The sequence below is a fragment of the Cotesia typhae genome, unplaced genomic scaffold (genome assembly GCF_013202065.1).
Source record: "Cotesia typhae breed Kobodo isofemale line unplaced genomic scaffold, CoteBio_Ctyphae contig_5, whole genome shotgun sequence".
Taxonomy (NCBI): domain Eukaryota; kingdom Metazoa; phylum Arthropoda; class Insecta; order Hymenoptera; family Braconidae; genus Cotesia; species Cotesia typhae.
The window spans coordinates 1,700,342-1,726,032 of NW_027423757.1; the positions used below are offsets into that span (position 1 = coordinate 1,700,342).

General features: G+C 28.3%; 1 protein-coding gene across 2 annotated transcripts in view; it reads right to left on the reverse strand.

Annotated features, from left to right (window-relative positions):
- Positions 1-227: 227 nt before the first annotated feature.
- The window catches only part of Alpha-man-ia (alpha-Mannosidase class I a), a 316,108-nt gene continuing 290,644 nt past the window's right edge, over positions 228-25,691 (reverse strand). For both annotated transcript variants that reach the window (XM_074249203.1, XM_074249204.1), the window contains exons 4-9: positions 12,950-13,129; positions 10,088-10,301; positions 5,824-6,048; positions 5,173-5,378; positions 4,281-4,475; positions 228-3,544 (exon numbers count right to left, since the gene is read on the reverse strand). In XM_074249203.1, the coding sequence (XP_074105304.1) occupies positions 3,419-3,544; positions 4,281-4,475; positions 5,173-5,378; positions 5,824-6,048; positions 10,088-10,301; positions 12,950-13,129 (1,146 nt within the window). In that variant the 3' untranslated portion in view covers positions 228-3,418. The remainder of the gene's footprint in view (positions 3,545-4,280; positions 4,476-5,172; positions 5,379-5,823; positions 6,049-10,087; positions 10,302-12,949; positions 13,130-25,691) is intronic.

Consider the following 25,691-nt stretch of genomic DNA (forward strand, 5'->3'; position numbering starts at 1 on the left):
TAACACCATCTTGGCAGGCAAATATAAACCCTTCGGTCTCGGACATCAGGCCAGCTGACTTCAAGAAGGAGAATGTCAGCTGGGTGGACAAGCCATGGTCACGGACGTGTTTGAAATACACGCTGTGCATGGACTTGTCCATGTGTTCACCGAGGAGTTTTTTTCCTCGGCTATCCTGACGACGCTCTTGAACTCCTTTTTTTCGGGAGTTCAATGAGAGCGTTTATTTCTCCGAGACCTAAGGTATTTGCCGCGTAGATTGCTGCCTTATACAAGAACGACCCCTTCCGCGCATTTTCATGACTATGAACAAATTGCATCAGGAAGTCGTCCTCGTCTGCTGTGAAATTGGCAACCTCGTATGTTAAACCCAGAACCAAACGATCGTGAAGCCGCTCCAAGCTCTGCAATCCTCTCCCTCCGATGTTCCGGGAGAGGTACATCCTGGCGACTGATGAGTTAGGGTGCATGCTCTGATTCATATTGATGACTTTACGGGTTTTGATGTCGAGATCTTTCAACTCATTTCGAGGCTCATTTTATTATTATTATTATTATTATTATTATTATTATTATTATTATTATTATTATTATTATTATTATTATTATTAAAATCCACTGTCACGTTTTGTTCATTTCAACATCGAATATATTTATATGTATATATTCATATTTATAATATTTATATTTTTATTTATACTAAAATTTATACCTCTCACGCATTCTGTATAATAAATTTATAAATTGCAATGATTACAAAGATTAATTATAATGTTATAATCGGTTTATTTGGGTTTGTTTGTATATGAATTGTATAGATTGTCACATTACAGTAAATTCCCAAAAAACCCGACGTTTTATAAAATCATTCAAAAAAAACTTCATCTAGTTTACAATAAATTATTAAATATCTATTCACAAAAGTAAAGTATCTAATATTATTAATTGATGAATATATTTTTCACAACATTCTTTATTATTTTATTTTATTTTTCGATAGTGGATATCACTCACACGTTATACTGTGGATTATTTATAAATTTTTAGATTCCAGTAAATAAAATGCATTGAAATTTCGAATAAATGTTTTTACAAAAGTTTTTTTTATCGTCAATAAGTATTTGAATGTAATTATTTATTACTTTACAATCTATTTTATCTTAATATTAATGAACAGTTTACATTTAATCAATCATTTCTTTGAGTTATTAGCTAATTTAGCAGCGATTCTGTTTTTTTTTTGTGACTAATTTCTATATATAACAGGTATGAATAAATTAATTAAATTTATCAATTGATTTAAAAAGCACAGGATATGAGTAGATATTCAATAAATTATAATTGATAGTAAATGTATTAAGTAAATTCTGGCCATCAAATGCTTTAAAGTTGTTACCGTTATTAGTTTGAATAATTGATAATGAAAATTAACAATAGAAAATCATAATAATAATTATTTTTTGTCATGTAAAGAAAATTTTAAATAAATTGTGACATTTTTTTATAAATATTTCGATTCGTTGTAACAATACAATAATAATAAATAATTTATCAAATAATATTTAGATTATTTTTTACTACTTTTCACACTTTCAAGATATAACTTTCACTCAATACAATTTGTATGTACACAGCTAAGTTATTATTATTATTATTATTATTACTATTATTTTTATTTTTATTTTTATTATTATTAAATACACATTCTACTAAATTTCATCACTCAAATCATTAAATATTAATTAACTTTTCTTCATGATTTATTTAATATCTATAACGATTGATTCAATTATGCAGAATTCAATGAAGACTTTTTATCATTTAGTAATTAGTTTTTTATAATTATAATACAAAAAAACGTGCTCATACTACACGAGTTATAATTGTGTATGCGTCTAATATTTACTGTTGAATTTGATAAACTTTTTATCTTGCCTTATTTTTTCTTATTGTTCTTGGACATTTTTTGTTTTATTATTTTTTAAGAATATCAGCAATAGAGACTATCAGTGCATTATCATATAAGTGTATTTTATTTCCCAACTTTTTTTCAATCGCTTGCGTTTTATTATTCTAGAGTTTGCAATAATTATTAAGAACAAACAAAGAAAAAAAAAACAAGTTATCTATATATACATGTGCATTTAATTATTTGTTAATATTTATAATTGATAATATTTTTGCTTCGAAAATTACGAGCAACGTCCAAAGACTTTGCTTTTGATACGCGAAGGAGCACTTGCGTGAGAGAATGTTTTTAGTTGAGATACACGTCATTTAATTAAAGAGATGAGTGATTCAAAGATAGTAATGGTCATAGCTTTTTCTGGTTTACATTTTTAAAAAAATTTTTGTTTTTTTTATTTAAACACATATTGAGCTTCCATCGAATATGAATTACTAATAAAATCTACTGTACTTTGTTTTTAAAAATCATACATCATACTAACTAATTAAGTCTATTGAGTTGTCTTGATATAAATTCATCTAATAACTATTATTAAGAATGAAATGATTCTATTAGGTAGAAATAAAATTAAAAAAAAAAAATCGTAAAAAAAAGTTTGATTACACTAAAGCGACATGTTTGATATAAAAGCATAAGACATATACAGCGAATTATTTTTTTTTTTTGGATCATTATAACTTGAGATAGCATTTATTAATAAATCCAGGCCTCATCATGAAATCAGTCTTGATGGCCCTGGTGTCAGTCTAGAACGATTTATTAACTCATTCGTTGCTGCACACCGCTATATAACTTAGGCCACGTATTTTATTTTCATTTTTATTTATATTTTTATTTACCTTTGCTTTTACTTTAATACCTTTTTTGATAAAGGGTAAAAATAGTTCAAGCAATTATGAGTAATTATAATTATGCGCAAAGCATAAACCTCGTATTTCTATCTTTATAATTTTATAATTTAAATATTTACAATAATTATCTCAAGTTTTACTTAATATACTTATGTTAATTGATTATTTTTTTTAACGCTCGTATTTGTTATTAATTACAATGTCATACTATTTCTTCAGTTAAGGTAATCCAATAAATATATTCTTATCTCTATTTATTTAAAAAAAACTTAATGTAAATATTTAATTTTATGTCGTAAAAATTTATTTTATATCAATAAATATTTTATAAAAAAAATTTGATTGTGTAATTTGATAATAATGTCAATATAAAGTTTTATAAAAAAAATAATGGTAATAATATTAATTATCATAAATATTTATTGGAATACCTTAATATATTTAAATGAATATGATTTAACATGTCACAGAATCCATACTTTAATACATAATAATATGTAATACTCCGGGAAGATCTTGTCTTTCAACTGTTTACAAACTAGTCTGCGAAAATGATGAGACCACTACCGGATTGTCTAGATTTATTATATTACACAGATTATAACGTTGTAGGTGCTTGTCGGTAGAGAGGATTTCCTTTAATTGGAAGCATGTGAGCTTCTGAATTGAAGACCCAATCATCTAAGCTTATCAGATTGTCATCACTGAAGAGTAAGTAAAGATACTGAAATTATAAATAATTAAATTTCAATTATTAAATTATAACAATTGAAAATAAAATATGATTGATCGATTTAATTTTTAATTTGTACATCATGAAATAAACCAATAGAGTTATTTCCATTTATAAGTAATCACTCCATTAGTTAAGCGGCTTTCAATCACGTACGTTTGAAATTTTGAAAGTTATAAAAGCAAATGATTGCAGCAAGAGAGCTGTACTGGAACATCCTTTTCAACGGCTTTAGCTTTTTATTATTATACATAAAAACGACGGCTTTTTTAATGACCATAATTCGATAGTAAGCCCTTTTATTTGAATTTTTTTTCTGCATTTAACAATAAGTTATAACTACAAATTTCCATTCATAGTATGATCTTAAAATTTTATATTTCAATAATATGTAATAAATTAAAAAAAATTTATTAGATATTTTTTGCGACTTAATATGAGATATTTTTTGTAAGTAAGAAAGAGTGCGCTTGACATCCTCATTCTATTAAAAATTACAAAAATAAAAGTAAAAATATTGAAAAAAAATTGATATTACAATAATAGAAAAAAAAAAAGAATATGATAATTTTGTAATTTAAAATTTATACTTGTTAAAACATCCATATAAATATGAATTAAATTTTTAACTTGAATACGGCAGAAGAGCCAAGCACTCCTACACGTTAGCGCGTTGATGTGTAGAAAAAGATTATTGAGTTCTTTAGAGTAAGTATAAATGGATTACCTTGAGTGTTTCTGCAAAGAAGTAACTTTGCTGAACGTCATCTTTCGCTGAATCCACTGAATACACATTACTGATTCCTGTGAATCCTCCTGGTACACGACAATGCTTTTCCAAAGCTTCTACCGCTTCCCAACCCCACTCACGGTATTTAGGATCTTTTGTCAATCGCCAGAGAATGAAGTAGGACTCAAAAGTCTAAAGCATTAGATAAAAATTCATACTTTATATACAATCCATTTAATTTTATTATTATTATAATAACGATTTATTTAATTAAAACATGACATTTTTGGAAGACCAGCAGATAAAATAAAAAATGAAGCAAAAAGGGTGATTCTAAAATAATAACATTCAAGGTGTACAAATAGTGATTATAAGTTATCAAATTGTGATTAGGGTAGAAGTACCGTTGTTGGCCACCTTAGCACCGTTTTTGGACAGTTAACATTTAAATTAATTTATAAAAAATTATAATATTATAACCATATTTTTGTTAAGTTTTAAAAAATTTATATTAAAATAAATTGAGTTTGTAATGGTTTATTAATATAAATTAATTTCTATCGTTTATTTGAACAATAAATGGCCATAAACGGCACAGTGGCCACAAACGGTATTTCTATCAGACATATTATGTTTTTCTTTTCCTTCAAATTTTTTTGTAATATTTTTTTTTTTTTTTTTGTTTAAAATTTACAAATCTTTTTTAATTTGTTAAATTTCTTAAATATATCTTCTCTTTGCAGATGCTATGTATTGTATAAAATCAGTAATACTAAAAATTCTACACATAAAAATATAATCATATTGTTGTAAATTGCCGCAGGTATTTCTTTACAAATAAAATAAAATAAAACAATTTATAGAAAAAAAGTAAATGAGTATTATATACCTCTGGTCGTAAAATGTAGTATTTTTCACCATTTTTCAAACATTTAGCTTCTGTTTTATCCGTAAAATGGAATGTTTCAGGACCGAGTTTAGTAACACTGCGGTCATAAGATTCGTGGCAAGTTCTTGTTAGTTCAGCAGCATAAGCCATGTGATTTCTAGATTCGTCATTATCCATTGCCTTTGCACCAAGAGCAAACATTCCACCTATTTAAATGAACAATAAATTTAGAGTTTTAAAAAAATTAACATTTTTAAACCTAAGTCTGAATATATAACTTTAACGTTTTCACGAGCAAGAATCTAAATTATACTTGTACGCTTTCAAGTTGTTCTGGATCATCTAAGCTCTAGTTAAAGATCGTTTAAAACCATTTAATGATAATGTTTATGATTATTGTGAATATATTAATGTGACATGATAGACGATGAAGAGAATTAGAATTAGTGCCAAGTTTACGAATACATATCTCAATTACGCTAACAAGTTTTGAAACAATTTAAGAATCTAGTGTTTGTAACTTGTAATTAGTTGTAGTCTATAAATTTGTAACTGCAGTTAGAAAATTAATTTTAACGTACTATACATTAAATATTAATGTTATAACTTGTAATATGAGCAGTGATGTTGATAATTTATTGATAAACTTACCAGCAAAGCAAGCGAGATGGCCCATTTTGTGTTCAACTTTGTCGTATTTTAAATCAGAAACATAAGTTAATCCGCCAGGTGATTTGAAGATCATATGATCAATTATAGCATTGATAGCTTCTTCATACATTTCACGTGCTTCCGTATCTTCTTTACCGGATTGAATCCAAGCTTTCAATAAATACTCGTAAAAGCTATCACCTAATGCACCGAGAGATATATGATCTGTTGAAAAAAAAATTAATTTATAAATTTATTTAAAAAATAGAAATACAAAAAATTTAGAATAATTTTATTAGTGAAGAGAGTGATACATGAGAGCTTGATAAATACACAGAAAAAAAAAATTTCTTGACTGGAGAACAAAATTCTTGGCTCGAGAAAATTTTCGGGTGTCTGAAGGGAAACCAAAGTTATGATGACCGAAGTAAAAATTTTTCTTGAAATTCTATTCTTGGTGGAAGTAATTTTTTCTTACTTCAAATTATCATAAATATTTGAGACAATAAATTTTTATATTTAATCAAGATTTTTAGATACTTTAGGGAAGCACGTCACCTGCTTCAGCTGAGAAAAAAATTTTCTGACCTTGAGAAAATTTTTCTCTTGAATATTCGATACCCATTTTATATTATTTTAGCGTGCAATTATACATATTGAATGAAAAAAAAATGATTCAATATTATTTGATCTTCCCATTTGACTTGTTAATCAATAAAAATATTAATGAAAATTTACTTCTATCGAGATATTTAATTTCTTGGAGTAAGAGAGAAATTTTCTCAAGGCAAGAAAATTTACTTCTATCAAGAACAAAATTTTTTGGAGCAAGAGGCTGAATTTTCTCAAAGCAAAAAGATTTTCTTGACTTTAATAAATTTTCTTGGATCAAGATACGTATTTCTTAAAGCAAAAGAATTAATTTTGTTGGAATAAGTGAAATTTCTTGTGTCAAAAAAAAAATTTTTTTTCCCTCAAGAAAATAATTAGGAAGAAAAATATTTTCTTGGCTCAAGTGAACCTTTTTTTTCTGTGTAGTAATATAATAATCATATTTTAGTAATAGTCAAAATGGTAGCATTAGTATAGTCTCTCAGTGTCTCTTTTAGTTAGTTATTGAATTTAAATGAATATAAATCAGAAATCATGAACGTAAAACATAAATCAAAAATGCAAAGCACTAAAATTATAAATCTGATACCACAGTGCACTGTGTTTTCAATAATAACAATAATTTATGTATTAAAAAAATTCCTAAAATTTGTCAGATGACAGTTAACTTCAGTATCATGATAATAAAATCAATAAAATTGGTTAATTAATGAAAATTTTATTGGTCAATTTATTGATGAAATTTCGTGTGTATGGATGTTATAACACCCCAGTAATTGTGATAGATGTTACACATTAGAGAGGGATAAGAAAAAATAATCGATGTATGGCCCAGAGGGATGTGTTGATGATAAATGTCTGTGATTTTCAATGGAGTGTAATTTGTAATTTCTATACAATAACGAACAGAGATCCGGTTTTCGATAGTCCCAGTTTAGTCCATTGAAATGTTACATTTTTTAGGCCTAACCTTGCATTTTTTAGAGGACGCAATTTTCTTTTTTTGATGTGTAGGGGGGGTCAGTGTAAAGATAAAACCAAGTTTGTGGGGTTGCCACCCTTGTCCCACGGCCGCCATCTTGAAAATAGGGGTTGAAATGGTTTTTACGATATATCTCTTTAACTATTTATTTGATAAAAAAAATTTGTTAACATTTTTTGTTGCAAATTAAATTTTCTACAACTTTGGTCCAGTAATTTTTTGTCTTAGAACTATAAATAAAAAAGTAATAAGTGAAAATATTCAAAAATTCGACAAAAAAATTTCTATTTTTCGAAATAACTTTTTTTTTAATCATTTTTCGAATAAATTATATCAGACCATTTTTGTAGATCGTTTCTTGAGCAATAACTTTAATTATAAATTTTGCAATATTATTAAATTTATAATTAAAAAAATTATAATAACAAAAAAAAAAAAAAAAACAATAACTGATGACACATTATTGGTACACACGTACAATGCTTTTCAATGATTTGTACAGATCAAGAATCTTACGGAAAATGGAAACATTAAAATTTGGGAAACTTTAAGTTAAGAAATGACTAAAGACATCTCTAAGCATAAACTAGTAAAATTAGATATCATTGATTTTAGACATCTCTGAATATTTACAAATATAAATTTTTGCAACTTAGAACAAAGACGATTAAAAATGTAGTAACCATACAAAATAAGCGCTAAGAAATTTAAAATACAAAAGATAACTAAAAATTAATTTTCCTATGACCGCTACTCCAGGAAGTTGTACAGTTATTTTTGATCGATTGTCTTTTAGTTTTAAAAACCCACAGAAATTTTGCTTTTAATCTAGGTATATATTTTACAGGACAGTTGGTCAAAAATAACTTTACAACTTCCTGGACCAGCGGGGTCACAGAAGCTGTTGGTAGTTCCCGGTCTACAAAAATATTTTTTACCACGATTAAAAGCAAAATCTTGGTGTGCTTTTATAATTAAAAGACAATCGATCAAAAATAACTGTAAACTTCCGGGAGGAGCAGTTACAAGAAAATTAATTAATTTTTAGTTATCTTTTGTATTTTAAATTTCTTAGCGCTTATTTCGTATGATTATTACGTTTTTAATCATCATTGTTATAAATTGTAAGAATTTATATTTGTAAATATTTAGAGATGTCCGAAAGTAAAGATATCTAAATTTACTTGTCTATATTTAGAGATGTCCATTTTATTAAGTTTACAAATAATTAGAACTGTCTATTTTTCTAAATTTCTAAATTTTTCAATTGTCTTTTTATTGACTCGTCTAAATTTATTATTTTCCATTTTTTCAAATCTCTGTCATTTTACGTGTTTGTTTTATGGTTTGTCTAATTTCACGGATATCTTGTTTTTAAATTTTCTAATTTTATGCTTATCTTTTTTAAAATAATTCCATCTTTTTGGTAACTGAATTTTTAGATTACTACCTCTTTTATTATCGAAATTTTAAATCATCTTTTTTTTTTTACAAATAATTTTTTTTATTATTTCCAATATATTATTTATACAAATTTTTTACTTAGTGATCTCTTTACTTAGAGTTGCCCAAATTTTAATGTTTTCATTTTCTGGAATATTCTTGACCGGTACGAATCATTGAAAAACATTGTATAATATAGGTATAGTTAAGAGTACTGAAAAATATTACTCACTTCGGAGCGCTGTAAAACCTTAGCTATTGTCTTAATGAAAAAATGTTGCTTATAAAAGTTATTGCTCAAGAAACGATCTACAAAAATGATCGGATTGAATTTTTTCGAAAAATGATTAAAAAAAAAGTTATTTCGAAAAATAGAAATTTTTTTGTCGAATTTTTGCATATTTTCACTTATTACTTTTTTATTTATAGTTCTAAGACAAAAAATTACTGGACCAAAGTTGTAGAAAATTTAATTTGCAACAAAAAATGTTAACAAAATTTTTTTTATCAAATAAATAGTTTAAGAGATATATCGTAAAAACCATTTCAACCCCTATTTTCAAGATGGCGGCCGTGGGACAAGGGTGGCAACCCCACAAACTTGGTTTTATCTTTACACTGACCCCCCCTACACATCAAACAAATAAAATTGCGTCCTCGAAAAATGCAACCCCAAATGTAACTTTTCAATGGACTAGTTATTTTTTGACTCTTTAGAATATCGGTAATTGATCATAATCACCTTGTATCACTACTATATACCAATAACTAACTATATAAATTAAAAATATATTTTTATTTAATTTCTGTACACATTTGATAATAATAATTTATTTAGAATAATAAAACTACAATTCTGAAAATAAATCAATTCATAAATTTTGTTTAAATTTTGCAGAGAAAGAAATTGATTTAATTTTTTATGGAATGTAATTTTCTTTGTCCGTTTATATTTTTCAACTAATAACTTTATATAAATTACTTTTTTATCGTTAATTGAATGACATTAAATTGTAAAATCGAAAAGGATTAAATTAAAGCTTAATTGTATAATGAAATCAGAACTTTTTGTTGGAATCCGATCCGATAAATAGGATTTTTTTAAACCTTTAAATTGGTTTTTATTGCTCTCAGACGATAAAAAAAGTATTTTATATAAGTGGTTAGCAAATAAAACTGAGAAAAAAAAAATAAACAAAATAAAATAAAATTAGAGCGAGTACTTACGTAATCCCCACTTGCCGGTTCGTGGATGAATGAAATTAGGATATAAGCCTTTGGGTTTTTCAAGACTCCTCAATGTAGATCTCACGTGTTCGACCTTACTCTTGAAAACCGGATTCCCGGTTATGTCACTCAGATATGAAAACTCGAGATGCATAGTACCCAACTCCGAGAGAATACTACACCCACCACTTGCCCAGCCGTAGTTTCTGCTCATCTGAAATATTATTTTATCGATCATAAATTTATTGTATCATATACATACACTTGTTATTCAATTCAAATAAATCATATTTCACGTTTGAGTGATTGTAAGTATATAAGATGGATGAATAAATTGGTTGTACTTGGAAGTTGTGAAATTGATAAACGATGAAGAATGTAATGAAAAAAATAAAAAAGAAAAAAAAGATTGTATAAATTGAACAGAAGTGAGAATAAGCATAATCATTTTATAATTCAATCCGGGCAATTAAGACGCCGACGGTAATTTCTCATTGAAGATAAATGAGAAAGAAATCTAACTCCTCCGCGAGCTTCTCATATTTAAATACCTTTTTTTATTATTTTTCATCCATTCAATTCTTACGGTACGCTTATCGTATTGGAAATTCCTCAATATCTTGATAATCTTCTTAGCTTTTTTTTTCTTTTGCTAAAAATATAATAGCTATTGAAGAATTTTGATTGAATCATTGGTAATTTACTGCAGCTGACTATTAAATCGTTAGTGGCATAGAGATTTAAAAAAAAAAGTTAATTGAAAAAAACAAATTGGGAATTCCCAGATGGCATACTGCAATTAAAACTTCATCTACCCATTAGTTATGATTATAACGAAGCTATTCACACAGCTACAGAATTTGTGTAATGAACACAAAACGTTGGATTTAAATACATATTTCTTTCATTATATTCATTATCTTTTTATTGTAATAAATAGTTTGTTAACATTGCTGTTAATCGACGGTTATTCAAGCTACTTTTGTCTTTGTTTAAATCAGATAAGAATGATTTAATTTATTTACGCATTAAAAGAATGTTAGAAAAGGAGATTTATTTGCTGATATTTATGATATAGTTTTAAATGTCGCAATTTAAAAAATTTCGAACAATGTATTATTTTTTAAATATATTTTACTTAACGTCATGGTATATAATCTATTATTTTGAGTAAGTTTTTACTATTTTTTTTATTTCACTCAAGAAAAATAATTTTAAAGATTTTTAGTGTTTGGCTATAAAAATCTTTCTTCTCGATTTTAATATTTTTGACGAAATGGTTTTCATTTTCAATCGATAACAGTTATCTCGAAGGTCGTCACATTGAATATTCTAATTTCGAATATAAGTTTTAATTATAATATACATAATTAGTAATTACCAAATCACAGTAAGTTTAATTTATGATTTTAACTAAGGTACCGGCGGATAATAAGGCCTAGCTAAGGGAGATTTTGATAAAAATTGAAAATATTGCATTTAATTATTGCAATGTATCATTAATTTAAAAAATTTTTAATTCATAGCTAAATTTGTCATTAAAGACAATATAAATTTTCGGTAACTGAAAAAACATAATTAGGACAGCCCAGACCGGGACTCGAACCCGGATCATTTGGTTACGCACCAAAGTTCTAGTGTATATTAAATACATTAGTCATAAAATATAATGGAGTAATGGTAATTTTCACCATAAACAAACATAAAATTTAATTTTTTCAAAAACCTTGTGAATAGGCCTTATTTTACTACGATAGGGTAAAAAGGCTTGCGGGTTATACATCCTGGAAATAGTTATACTATACTTGATAAAATTGGTATTAGAGATTAATCATCACTTAAATTGAGTAACAATACTTTTTAAGATGTTGATAAAAATTAGAACAATGATTTTTAATTATTAAATATAAAATTATAAAAAATGTTTACCATTTACTCACAAATCGTTTTTTTAGGAATTTTTCTGTGCTATTATAGCATATGAAGGATGATGAAATATAGAAGACAAGAAACGTTGTATCGGGACTCGATAAACTTGTAGCGACATTTCTATGCTAGACACTTCTACTAGAGAAGTCTTTAGCGGAAGCGATTATTTTAAAGCATTTTTATCACTTAGGCCTTATCACCCGCGGGTACCTTATTCTTTAAATTTGACGTTGTGATTGTCAGTTAAATTGGGGACTTATATTTATTTACTTATTTCTTTATTAAAGGTCCAACAACATGTTGCCAATAGCAGGGCCAATTAATTAATATAATGTTATAATTTTTCCGATCGATGATTCTTTATAATTAATTGTTGATTAACTCATGTTTTTAGTTATTATATATTATAGTAATATATATATGGATTTTTAAAGTGTGTTAGAAGCTTAATAAATAGTCGAAAATTATATGATGGCTTGTTTGTTATTTAATTACGAGTAATGATTTCGTAACAGATATGCAAATATCAACAATGATTTTCATGACATTTTCAATTATAATTTATGTTCAATTTCTCCAGAATTTAATGAAAAAATAACTGATATAAATGTAAACTGTTAATTAAAAATTTGATTAATAATCTGTTATAATTATTTCTCAATTAAGGAACAGATTTTATTATTAAAATAAAAACTTATGCATTCTGAATTCGGTACTTCTTTATTCAGAAACTCAATTTTAATTATTCAAGAGCAATTTTCGGATTGAAAAGAGCACAGAATATTTGAAAACAAGAATGCAATAGTAAAGAAAAACTTTTTTTAAACTTGAATAATTATAAACCTAATTTACAAGGAATGTAATAATTACGTATAATTTACTGATGAAAATGCAGTAATGAAGATAAATTAAATAATGGTCTTATATATTTACCCCAGTATGAAGGTTGATAAGGGAATGTGGGATTCCAGTTTCAGTCTGAAAAGCTGGTAGCATTCGCTCAGCAAGTTGTACAGCCTTGTCTCGGAACATTACGTCGCCTGTGAGTGCGTAATTTGTCAATAAACTTCCCATGAATCGGATGTTGGCTTCGAATAAAGATACCTCAGAATTCTGAAAATATAAATAAATTTCACAATTTAATCACTAATTAAAATATATAACGCAAGTAAAATTATTTTATAATAATTATAATTGAAAATACTTGAAATAATCCACTAAAATTTATATGAAGTAGGATATAGCAATTTATTGAAAAAATACTTTAATCAGCATATTTTTAATTATTTATGATGATCATTGAATAACTCGAACACAGTATGTATAATTTATACTCCAATTAAATGTATAACTGTTGAGTCATTAAAAATGAAGTGAGATATACTTTTTTGATTTAAGCCTACTACGAGTGTGCCTTGATATTAAAAAATATATAATGTTCTAATAAAAAATTCGATGAAATAAGAGAGTGATAAAAAAATTTCGTACATACTACACATATAAACATTAATGGGAAGAACATCTTGGTTTTTATTTTAAAAGCTGTCGACGTTAAATCGTACGCTCGTAAAATGAAAGTTTTTTTAATTTTTTGTTTTGTCTTCGTGTTGACGTATGACGCCGGGAGCATCGATATTATATATAAACGAACGTTTTATTTGTCGAAGTAGGTTTACTCTTCTCTACCTACTACTACTACCATCGTCATAGTGATCATCACTACCAATATTACCACTACTGTACACCTTAACCACCTCTCTTTCCACCCAATCTATTTCTCTCAGGTCCAGCAAATATTTTCCAAAGGTGCGGTTTGTTAAAATGTTCGTTATAACAATGTAACCGTCACTTCATCAATACACTCTATATCTAAAGTTCTCTATAGACTTCATCATCGTTTTTTCTTCTTTATTTTCATTTTTATTATTATCGTCTTTTCTATATACTTTATGTTGACATACGAGGCTAGATTAAAAGAATCGAAAAAAAATAGTGGATGGTATTGAACGAAGTAGACGGTGTTTGTTTAGTTTATTCGAGGCAATAATGAGGGAGAGTCTCGACCTCAGTTGATATGTAGGGTGAATTATCGACGTGGCAATTAGCGGATACGCCTTCTCTTGTTCTCTTTTACTATTACCATTACTTATTCTCTTTTTCACTTCACTTTACTATTTCTATTTCTTTCTTTTACCGCCCTCTTAGCTAATTAGGAAATTTAAGTTTGCCTGTTAATAATTAACATATATGTATAAGGGAAATGATTTGTCAGGATTACTTATTCTTGTCAACTATTTTGGTGTTAAAATAAGCTGTCGGCATTTTAATCAATTATTTTAGAAATGAGAATAATATAATAATTGATAAGTAATCAAAATATTTCGAGGCTACTAATAATAATATTAATAATAATTTGGTTGAATGAGTAGATTAATTATAGGAATTTACAAAATTCTAAACGCTGTTCATATTGAATTGAAAAAATTAAAAATCGTAAATAGTATACGGAAAAAAAATGTACTTGAATAAAATTTTACTGTGTAAATTTTAAAGAATTTTATTTTTAAACCTGTGTAAAAAAAAAATTTCCTGAAAAGTTCCGAAATAGTTCCTGGTCTGGAACGTTCCTATCATAAGACAATCCGGAACATCCCCAGAATACTTTTGCAATATTCTCAAAACAGTACTGGAACATCCATGGAATATTTCAGGAACATCACAGGAAAATCTCCTGCAGATTTATAGAATATCGCTGGAATACTTCTAGAATAAATTGGAAATACACTCCTGTACATTCCTGAAATATTCCCAAAGTACTTCTGGAAAATTCCTGGAACACTTCCGGAACAAATCGGGAATATTTACAAAATATATTGGAACCACATCGGGGAAATGCTTGAAATATTCCTGGAACATCTCTCGAATACTTCTGGAACATTTTCGGTAAACGTCTGGATTTCTTTCAGAATAAATCGAGAATAGTTCCAGAACATCTCCGGCATACTTATGGAACATTTCTGAAATTGTTCCGGAATAAATCCGGAATACTTACAAAATATACAAGGAATACATCGGGGCACGCTCAGAATATTCCAGGAACATCTCTCTTTGTAATTATTCCCGATTTGTTCCGGAAGTATTCCAGGAATTTTCTAGAAGTATTTCGGAAATGTTCCAGAAGTGTACCGGAGATGTTCCGGAAGTATTCCCAATTTATTCTGAAAGTATTCCAGCGATGTTCTATAAATTTGCCGGAGACTTTCCGGAAATGTTCCGGAAGTGTTCCATGAATGTTCCAGAATTATTTCGAGAATATTGCAAAAGTGTTCCGGGGATCTTTCGAATTGTCTTATCATAGGTACGTTCCGGACCAGCAACTATTCCGGAACTTTTCAGGAAACTTTTTTTTTACTCGGGAAAATACCAAAATTTGTACAGTTTTAAGACAAATTCGAATTTCAGCGCTTTCCTTGGAACACTATATATGAAATGCGATATACTAGATTGAAATTGGCTGATTTGTTTCAGTTATCAATGCTGAAAAATTTTCTGATAAAAAAATTTTTTTTTTTTACTTATAATCATGGTTGGATCAATAAATTTTTTAGAATTTTTTGTAAAAATGAAAATTATTGAATTTTTGGTTTAATAATCGGCACATTTTCCCAAAAAATTTGGTACTGGATAATCGAATATTAATTACAGAAATTTTTTGACAACTTTCAAAGTATTTTCTTCAAAATCAATAATACATTTTATATAAAAGGAAAAATGTTTATAATTTTGTTTTCTTCTGAGTTCCAATTTGAACTCACAGATAAAAAAAAATGTTTTTTATTTTTAAATTCCACTCTAATATGTTTGTATGGTTGGTAAATGTAGATTCATTGATATCAATAACACAACGCACATAACATATAATATATAACTCATAAGGCTGTGCATGGATATGAAGTAAAAGTGCATATATAATTTAGTTTAAAATAAGGCTCATCATTCAGTTTCAGAGGGTCTAATAGTGCACTCTGGTTAAAAGTGTAAGCTTATAGCCATTAGCCCACACTTGGTTATTTAATATCTATCTTTTTATCTTTTTTATACTTGGTGGATATTAATTATCTCACAATTGCCACTCTTAATATTCTCATTTAATTTTTTGTTTTATTATTTAATCCTTAATGCCACTGGGAATTAGTGAATTTTATTTTATTCTATTTTATTTTTAATTCTCTTTGATAAAAAGGTAAAAAAAATTTAATGAAGAACGGAAATACGTACATAAAGAAAAAAAGTACGTGTGCTCACATTAATTAGTTGCCATTTGTAAAAAGAAATAAAAATTAAAAATAGGGAAAGAGAAATATTCTCTGTGCTTTGTGAAAACCGGAAACTACCGGTTTCAAGATGGAATTAAGGAAAAGAAGATTGCAAAAGGAACTTTGTTGTAATTGTGCTGAGGTGGTATTATTAACATGAAAAAAATCTTCGTAAAAACATCTAAAGAAACTATGATAAATTAAAAAATCACTTTTAGTAATTAAACATAATTAAAATGTTTTTTTTTTTTTTTTTTTTTTTAACATTTTAAAAATATGGTATGCAGTGTATAATCACTGATTGAAATACTAAAAATATATTTTTTTAATTATTTCAATTTTAATTTCAACCAATTGGAATACTAACAGGTACCCAACAAAATATAATAACTTAATGGATTGATGAAGCTTTCAATACCGAGAATTAAAGTATAGATTTACATTTTATTAACGGATGAAATCAATTGAAAAATTTTCATTGAAAGTTGACTTATTAAAATTATTACTGAAATAATTCGACTGGTCGATCCTATTGCATATAAACCTTCAATTGAGTGTTTCATAAATAAATTAATGTAATTTAAATTTTTACATCCAGTAAATTTTCTCTGTTACCACGACCAGTAGTTGACCGAGCACTAATAACTTGACCAATCGTATTTAGAAGTCATAAAATTATTATTTAACGAGGATCTAAAAATAATTTTTTAAATATACTTGCAGTTATAACATCTATAATTTACAGTTGGGAAAAATATTCAAGTGTTCATAACCCTAAAAATAATTAAAGAAAATGACTGAAAGTATGATTTTACGTAAATTATAACTGGATTAATTTGAAAAAATCAAAATATTGTAATAGTCGTTAAAGATATACAACAAATTTACTAAATTTATGTGAAAATAAGTTCAATTCTCCGATGAGATACTGGATCCGTAAAGAGACTATACAGTGCTTTCTTCTTAAGATATTTTAGCTGTGTCTAAATTTTTCCATTAGTTACTAACAAGAAAAAATGAGATAACCTGTTAGATTTTAGGGAGGGAGCACTGTAGCTTCAATCAATGACCGCATACTTATTAATAAAAATTCTTACCTGTAAGAATTAAAAATATCATTTTTAATATATTTTTGATAATAATGAATATAAATTCTTAACTATCTTTGTAAGGCTTAGTCTAGTGAATTAACAATAAGTGAAAAGACACAGAAACGAAAAGTTCTTGACTGATTTGAATACAGCGATTTAAAATTCTCATAGAAGAATAATATTAGGAGAATATAAATCTTTGCTTTGACGTCTTAATCAAATATTACGGAATATAATGTTATTGGTTGTAAAAATGGTGGTAATTTATTTTAATAATTGTTGATCTAACGCGGGTCAAAAGGTAAAATAAATGGATAACTAGTTTTATAGAGCTGAGAAAATATAAAAATAAAAGAAATGGTCGAGGAGTACGGAGTAAGAGTAAGATTTAGTGTGGGAAAAGGTATCAAGACAAGGGGTGACGTGGTGATGTAGTGAGTAAAGAGAAAATAGAAGCTCGAAAAATGTTGGATCAAGATAAGCCATATTGCTTCGTTTAGATCAACGGATATATTTTTTGCGGATTAATTAAGATTACTAAAATAATGTATCTCGAAATTTATATTGCTTGGTTACTATATCTCATTTTATACGAATTATGGAGGATACAGCTCTAGCAGAAATGATATCGAGTTTTTCTCTAGTAGGCGGTCAGTTAGACTCTATATATGAGCCAGTAACTGACTAGTACCAATTGAATGACTGTCTAAAAAATTGATTCGTTTTTACCAGACATCTGATGCGACATGTTAGATTTTAGAAAACTGCCACTTTTTTATTTAAAATTTTAAGGTCATAAGTTAAATTAGAAAATATGGTGATCTTTAGGTTTTTACTTAAAATTCTATGACATTGAAATCGATGGTAGTAATAAAAAAGCTTGATCAACATATTTTTCTACTTTGAATTTTAAAAATACGGCTACCCATGCAGTTATGGAACCCACTAGCTAAACATTTTTTAGATCTGTTTTTAACTTCCCACTAAGAAAATTGAATATTTTCAAAAGTTGAAAAGTTATTGGTTTTACCCCGTTTTTAGAAAATTGAGTTTCCAACTGTTGTTAACATTTTGAAGTCCTAGAAAGCTTCCCTAAATGTTTCCGCGATGATGTCCGTATGTAATGTCGGTGTGTATTTGTGTGTGTTTTTTGAACCGATTCGAACCGGTAGATTTTGAAAATTTTCAAAAAAAAGTACGGAAAAAATTTTTTCGAATATGGTTTTTTTGGAATAACTTTTAAACTGCTTTGCCGATTAACTTCAAAAAACTACGTCGATCGCCGCCCGTCCGGTCCAAATCGGTCGATTCGTTTGTGAGATATCGTAGTCGAAAGAAAACCAAAAAAAGTGTTTTTTCGGGATTACTCCAAAATTTATAATTTGAACAATTCAATCTTGAGGATTTTTCATGAGGTTTAAAAAACTCAAAATGATACAAAAATTGTATTTTTGAGCTCGATGAGTTGCGGGGATGGCCTTAAGGGTCAACCGTTTTCCTAATTTTTTTTTTATTTCACCCCGAATTGGTAATCAATTCAATGTGCAAATTTTTTTTTTTTTATGAGAAAAATTTGGAAAGACTCCAATTCATTCAAGAATGAATATATATTTACAAAACTTGTAATATGGGAGGGTGAATAAGGGGTTGTAGAAGATTAAAAATCAGGTTAAGATAAAGTGCGTATAAGAATTATCGTGACAATGCACATCAAGCACCGAGAAAATTCAACGAAGAAGCACAATATATAGTAGTAACGCTCAGAATCTTAAAAAAGACAAAAAATAAAACATTAGGAATAAAAAAAAAGAGTTTGAATAAGGAGGATAAAGAATAAGTGAAGGTGGAAGATTGCACGGGCTCGTAAACGAGAAGGCGCCGTTAGTCGTTAAAGAAAACGTTAATCCTGACAAGCCGACCATCGCTCTCAACTCGACCTCTTACTCTATTCTCATCCACGGCTATACACTTCTAAACTATATATCTATATAATGCTATCCTCGACTCTTTAGCCGGGTTATACTGTCTTCTTCTATTCAGCTCCATGCCCAGTTTTCGTGCGGTTTTTCTCTTTCCTTCGTCAGCTAATAACGCACCTCAGTAACTTTTAATGAAAACGTCATATATCACGTTGTACGGCATTGATATCTATTTTTAGTTTCGAGTTCCTCGTATCGCACATAAAAATAAAAATAAACTACACGATTCGCTTTTTTTGCTTTTTCATTTCGCGATTGAAGAAAATTTGCAAAGTTAATATCAACTGACAATCCAAAAGCATGGATATTAAATACAAAAATGAGTTATAGAAGTATTAAAAAAGTTCAGGTCTGACATGTGTCATTTGATATTAGCCTCTCTTTTTTTTAATTAATTTGCATATAAATATCATAATTATTGAGTATTGATCATATCGTCTATTTTCATGATAAGATTACGTATTATATTACAAGACTTCGGTCCTCAAAACGTTGAATTTATTTTTTGAACGGGTTTTATTTTTAATGAAACCAGAAAGGTTAAAAATTTCACTTATAAAGTAAAATAAAAGTGTAAAATTTTTAAAGTAAAGGACAAAAGGGTTGATCAAACTAAAAATAATTTCATTTTCAATTTTTTAATTATTAAAAAAATTAAATTTTTCAATCATCTATTTCGTAACAACGCGTTTTTTTCGAAATTCTCATCTGTTTAAAAGAAAAACATAAAACTGCAATAGATTTATAATCATGAGTGCAACAAGGATAATATCGTTTCTTGCAGTAAGTTTGACTCAAGAAAAAGAGGGAACTGGCTGTTAACATCTAACACTTCTTTATGAATAGTTTCAACCTTTTTAGCGAAGTAACTCATATTTTTAAAATATTTTTGTCTGTATAGTTCCAAATTTTTAGCGTTTTGAAACAAAGTTAGGGTCGTTTTGAGGATTTTTATCAAACAAAATTTTTTGTAATATCAACGGCGAAACTCGAATTTGAGAGGATGTAAATAAAATTTTATTTATTTATGAACAAATTTAATAATTTTATTAATATCTGAAATTCAATTATTTTTCATTAAATTTGAACGTTATGTTAGTACAGTTATTAAAGTTTAAAGCAATACTCTTAAGCGAATATGAAAATCTTGTCAATAAAAATAAAACTGTCACACATTAATAAATGATGAACTGAAACATAGGTGAAAATTGTTTACAAGAAAGTAAAAACCTTCCCTGTCGGACGATTGTAGAAGTATTTCTTAGCATCCGTGCGGGAATGTAGAGAGAGAGAGAGAGAGAGAGAGAGAGAGAGAGAGAGAGAGAGAGAGAGAGAGAGAGAGAGAGAGAGAGAGAGAGAGAGAGAGAGATGTCATTTATTGATACGTGTGCGAGAAAAGTAGACTCAACTGTAACTGACCAGATATCATTCATTTTATCCTTCCTAACTATATCTCGAAAATCCAAGTTTCGCGGTTGGTATTACAAAAATTACGTTGCCACTGTAAGAATTTCATATTTTAAAAGCGACAAACTACGTTAGCTTTAGACTGATTATTGTGTATGACATAATAACTTGAGTCAAGTGATGAGGAATTTACCGCAATGCTTTTGTAACTACAGTGATGCTAGATCATTTACGTCTATAGACAGAAGCTAGAGATGTATTCTTAATAACGGCAACGCCACAAACAAAAAACTACTAACGACTCTGGTTAAGTAATGAGGAAAGTCCCTCAAATACGTAATTTTTTTTCAAGAAATTTTTTTTAAATAGTTAAGCTCTTGAACAAGTTTAAAACAAATGTACACACATTCTGAACTTTTCAAAGAACGAAGTTGAATTTTTTACAATTATTTCAGTGAATACTGGAGTTGTTAAAAAAAGATGATCCAAGTAATATAACGATGTTTATTATGAGTTTTAGAGATCTTAAAAATGTAGATACACGTTCGTAGGATTAGAATATAATTAATGGATTGTAGGTGTATGGACATAGTGAGAAGGTAAATTGGCAAGGGATTTTTTTGGATGAGCGCCAAAGTAACCCTTAGCCTATGAAAAGAGCATAAAAGAAGGTGCATAAGTGAGGTAGATCCTCATAGAGTAGAAAGGCGGATTACACTTGGAAGGTTGGTTGGAGGGAGAAGTAAGAGGGTGCAGGAGGCTTTTCTCGGAGTGAAATTACATCACGGAGCAATAACGAGCGTGCAATAATAGTGGGCGGTAAGCGTAGTAGGGTATTATATAGTAGCCAAAAGGAAGAAAGAGATGGACGAGTAGGATACGAATACAAGTGAAAATAGTGGAATGAGTATTAAAAAGAAAGAAAAAAATAAGAGAATGAGTGCAAACATTTTAAAGTTTCAACTTAGTACGCGCAAACTCGCGCGCGCGCGCGCGCGCGTGTGTGTGTGTGCCTTCAAGCGCAATAACTGAGAAGTTGTATGTCTCTTTCTCTCAATCTTTCTTAAAACTCTGTTTTCCAACCCTTGTTTCTTATACGATTTTTTCTCCATCTCTTACCTCTCGTTCTTGTCTTCTTTAGCTCTATACTAGCTCTTAAATCTGTAATAAAGACTTCAGTAAACGAAAGAAAGAAAAACCCCGATGTAAGAAAAGAAAAACAAATAAATGGAATGAAAAAAAAAAAGAAAAAAAAATGGAGAAAAGTTCACCAATAAAAGAAAAAAATGAAAAATGAGTTTGTTGGTCAACGAGTTTCTTCTAGGAGTATTTCAACGTCAGGTTTTAATTTGTTCCTCTATGGTAGAGAAATACAAAGTTAATCTTTCGTCTCTTTTCTTATGTACTTTTTTTTTTAAAGAAAACATTTGTTATATCATACAATAACGCTATATTGTAAATGAATAATTTAAGGCATCGTAGGATTTAATTAAAAGTGTGCTTTTTATTTATATTTCACTTTCAATTTGATCGTATTACTTGAAAGTAAATCTTAAAGAGAATCAAGGTAAGTAGCCACTTCAATTTGTTAGTCTGACAGTAAAATTATTTTCAATACATATTACTAGAGTTAAGGATTTTGGCAGGCTTATTTTAATAATATGTCTCAAGTAATAATGCCTTTACATTGAAATTGGGTACACAGTTTACAAACATGATTGTTTTGGGTCGCAGAAAGTGTTGTTAAGTAAGCAATTTAAAAAAGGGAATTTCGGATAAAGGTATAAGGGAAAAAAGAGATCACGGTAGAAATTTTTTGAATGGCGTACGGTATATATATATATATATATATATATATATATATATATATATATATATATATATATATATATATATATATTTATGTCATGCGGCCGTAAAATAGCGATTTATCAAGAATCTCAATGTTGCGATGTAAGCCTGAGGTTTGTGGTGCGAGCTTATGAAAACGAGAGTAAATTTACGTCTGAAGAGAGATCGAGTGATATACAGTTTTTTTTTCATCATTATTGCTCAGAAGATTTAATAGGAGAGAAATGAAAAAAACTAATATTTATAATATTAACATAATTTGATCTCCATTTCAAGTGAAAAGTAAAATAGCACCGTCCCAATAACCACTTGGTAGCAAACTGATATCTATCTGTTGACGCAGTTTGTTGCCAATCTGGAGAGCGGATTGGTGGCAGACTGACTGCAAAAGTTGGAACGCAACATTTGCGCTTCATTTGCTTGCAAACTGCATTCAGATTGACAGAAACTATAGAATTTTCTGTTTTATCCATGAAAAATGGGCAGCTCAGGCTAAGCCAGAATGCCAAACACTGATGGCTATTTGGATGCAGACTGACAGCAGATTCTGGCTTTTCAATTTTTGCAATTAATTTTCTAGAAATCTGCGCCTCACACTGATATCAAACTGCGTTAGCAGATTGGGGTAAATCTAACAGCAATATATGAAAAGTCTATATTTGTAGTCAACTTGACTTCCAATTGACAGCAATCATTGAACAGCAACTTTTGCACTGCAATTTTGGCTGCTGAAGCGCTTAGTAGTATGTGATTTTTTCTTAACATTCCTTTTCATTTTTGTTCGTGGATATAAAAAAAATTCAGTAAACGGGCATTGTGTGGATTTAAAATAATAACGGTAAAGTCGGGTCTCCGGAAATTAGTACCTTTGCGATCATCACCCAGCATTCGAAATCAGAACTTTCTGAACTAGTACGGGAAAAAATAATAAAATGTTGATATTTTACGTTTATTGATCTTTTAAAATGAGTTGATTCAGTGCAATAGTTATGGACTACTACTATAAAAATATTGTAAGAGAACTCACTGAACATAAAACTTTGTATTTATTTAAAAAATAAATTAGAAAAAACATATTGCTTTGGTTTAACTATGTCTTTTATGCCTATAGATTTTTTATTTTTTACTATTGATGTATAAAAAACTTTGTACTCTATACACTGGTTATAATGTATACTTGATGATGGTTCTGAAGGAGCCTAGACTCTAGAATCAAATAAAAATGATTAACTATCTCTCTATCTATATTAGAGTGTGCCAAAATGTAATTTCCTAGATGGACCTCTTAAAATTGGAATTTTAAGTTCCGCTTTTAACAGGAGTTATGTTTGGGCATTTCCTGACATATTTTGAGCGTTAAGGATTTATTTTATTTTCATAGAATTTTTTACCGGGAGTTTTGTTTAGGCATTTTTTCTGGAATTTCAAAATTTCAAAATTTGGCTGAACAAAACTCCTGTCAAAAAATTCTATAATTAAATAAATCCTTAACGCTTAAAATATATCAGAAAATGCCCAAACACAACTCCTGTTAAAAGCAGAACTCAAAATGCCAATTTTAAAAGGTCCATCAAGGAAGTTACATTTTGATACACCCTGATCTATATACAGATGAAAAAATACCAAAACTCTATCTATGTCAAGAATATCAATTACTTACAGTCTCCGAGTGTAACTCTGAGTTACTAACTCAAAAATCAAAATTTTAGATTCATAGCAGGCAAAGAAATCATAAAATTTAACAATCGGAATATTTTTCTTATCAAGAATTTTAATATCAAGTAAGAAGGATTAAGTTTTTTTTTTATGCATACTAGATACTTGACTGTTAGCACATGAAAAGTCCATATCTACGTATCTGTTTTGGACTTTCCATAGTTTTTTTGTAGAACTCGGTTTTGTTGAAAAAAAGAAGCTTATCACTGGCAGCATTTACGCTTAAATTGCTCGTGTAACATAGTCGCGGTTGATAGGATATCTAAACAGAAGCAATGTAAGGGAGGTGAACGTAAAGGAAAAAAGTAAAGGTAGTCAAGGGAATAGAGACATTACACTCGTGCTTTAGATAAGCCTCTCGCTACTGACTATTCGCGTTGTCGGTAACGCGCTAAAGTCGAAGCTTTGTGGATATGTGAATGTGGGATGTATATTTCTCTTGGCTGTCTTCTCTTGTCACTAGAGTAAATCACAATTTACGAAGCCATCTGAAGTAAAAGAGAAAAAGAAAATGTGTGTATGTACACTGTATTATCGTTTATATAATAGTCAACATGGAAGAATATAAGATTCGTGAGTTAGTAACGGCTTATACGACCCACCGTTGTTTTATCATGATATACAATAATTTAAATGCTATAAAATAACTTTTTATCATCACCATAGCCATTTATTTTAATGATTTATGAGAATGTAAATTTTGAAGCCGTGATTACATTGATCGATGGTTTAAATCTTTCAAAATAAGAAAAGTTTTAAGATTTGAAAAATCCACGCCACACAATAGAAAAATAAACGTTTAACGATCGTTTGTCATGTGCCGTCGCAAAAGACATAGCAACTTTAATCATATTTCGAAGTCTTTCTGATGATGATGTACATCTTTAAAAATAAAGTAATGTGTCCCAATAAAAATTTATCAAAATATTATTGTTACAAATTTGAAAGAATTGTTGAATTTCCTCTTAACCTTATCAAAAAAAATCCACATGAGTTTTTATGGGAATTTACATAGGAAAGTATGGATTCGTATAGGAACCCATAGGAATTAACATCGGAAGTATGGATTTTCATAGGAATCCACATACACGGAAAAAAGAAAATTTGAAAAATTACATTATAAATAGTAATAAGTGTCCCGTCGTATCCAAAACTAGTAAAATTACAGTTCGAAGTAACATTTTTGTAATTCAAATTTTTAATATTAATTTTCAAAGCTTTCAATGTAAATATTACATTCTACAATGCAATTCTTATAAAATCTGTAATACTTACAATCTGAAACTGTAATTTTTCCAGTTTTCATCACGAAATG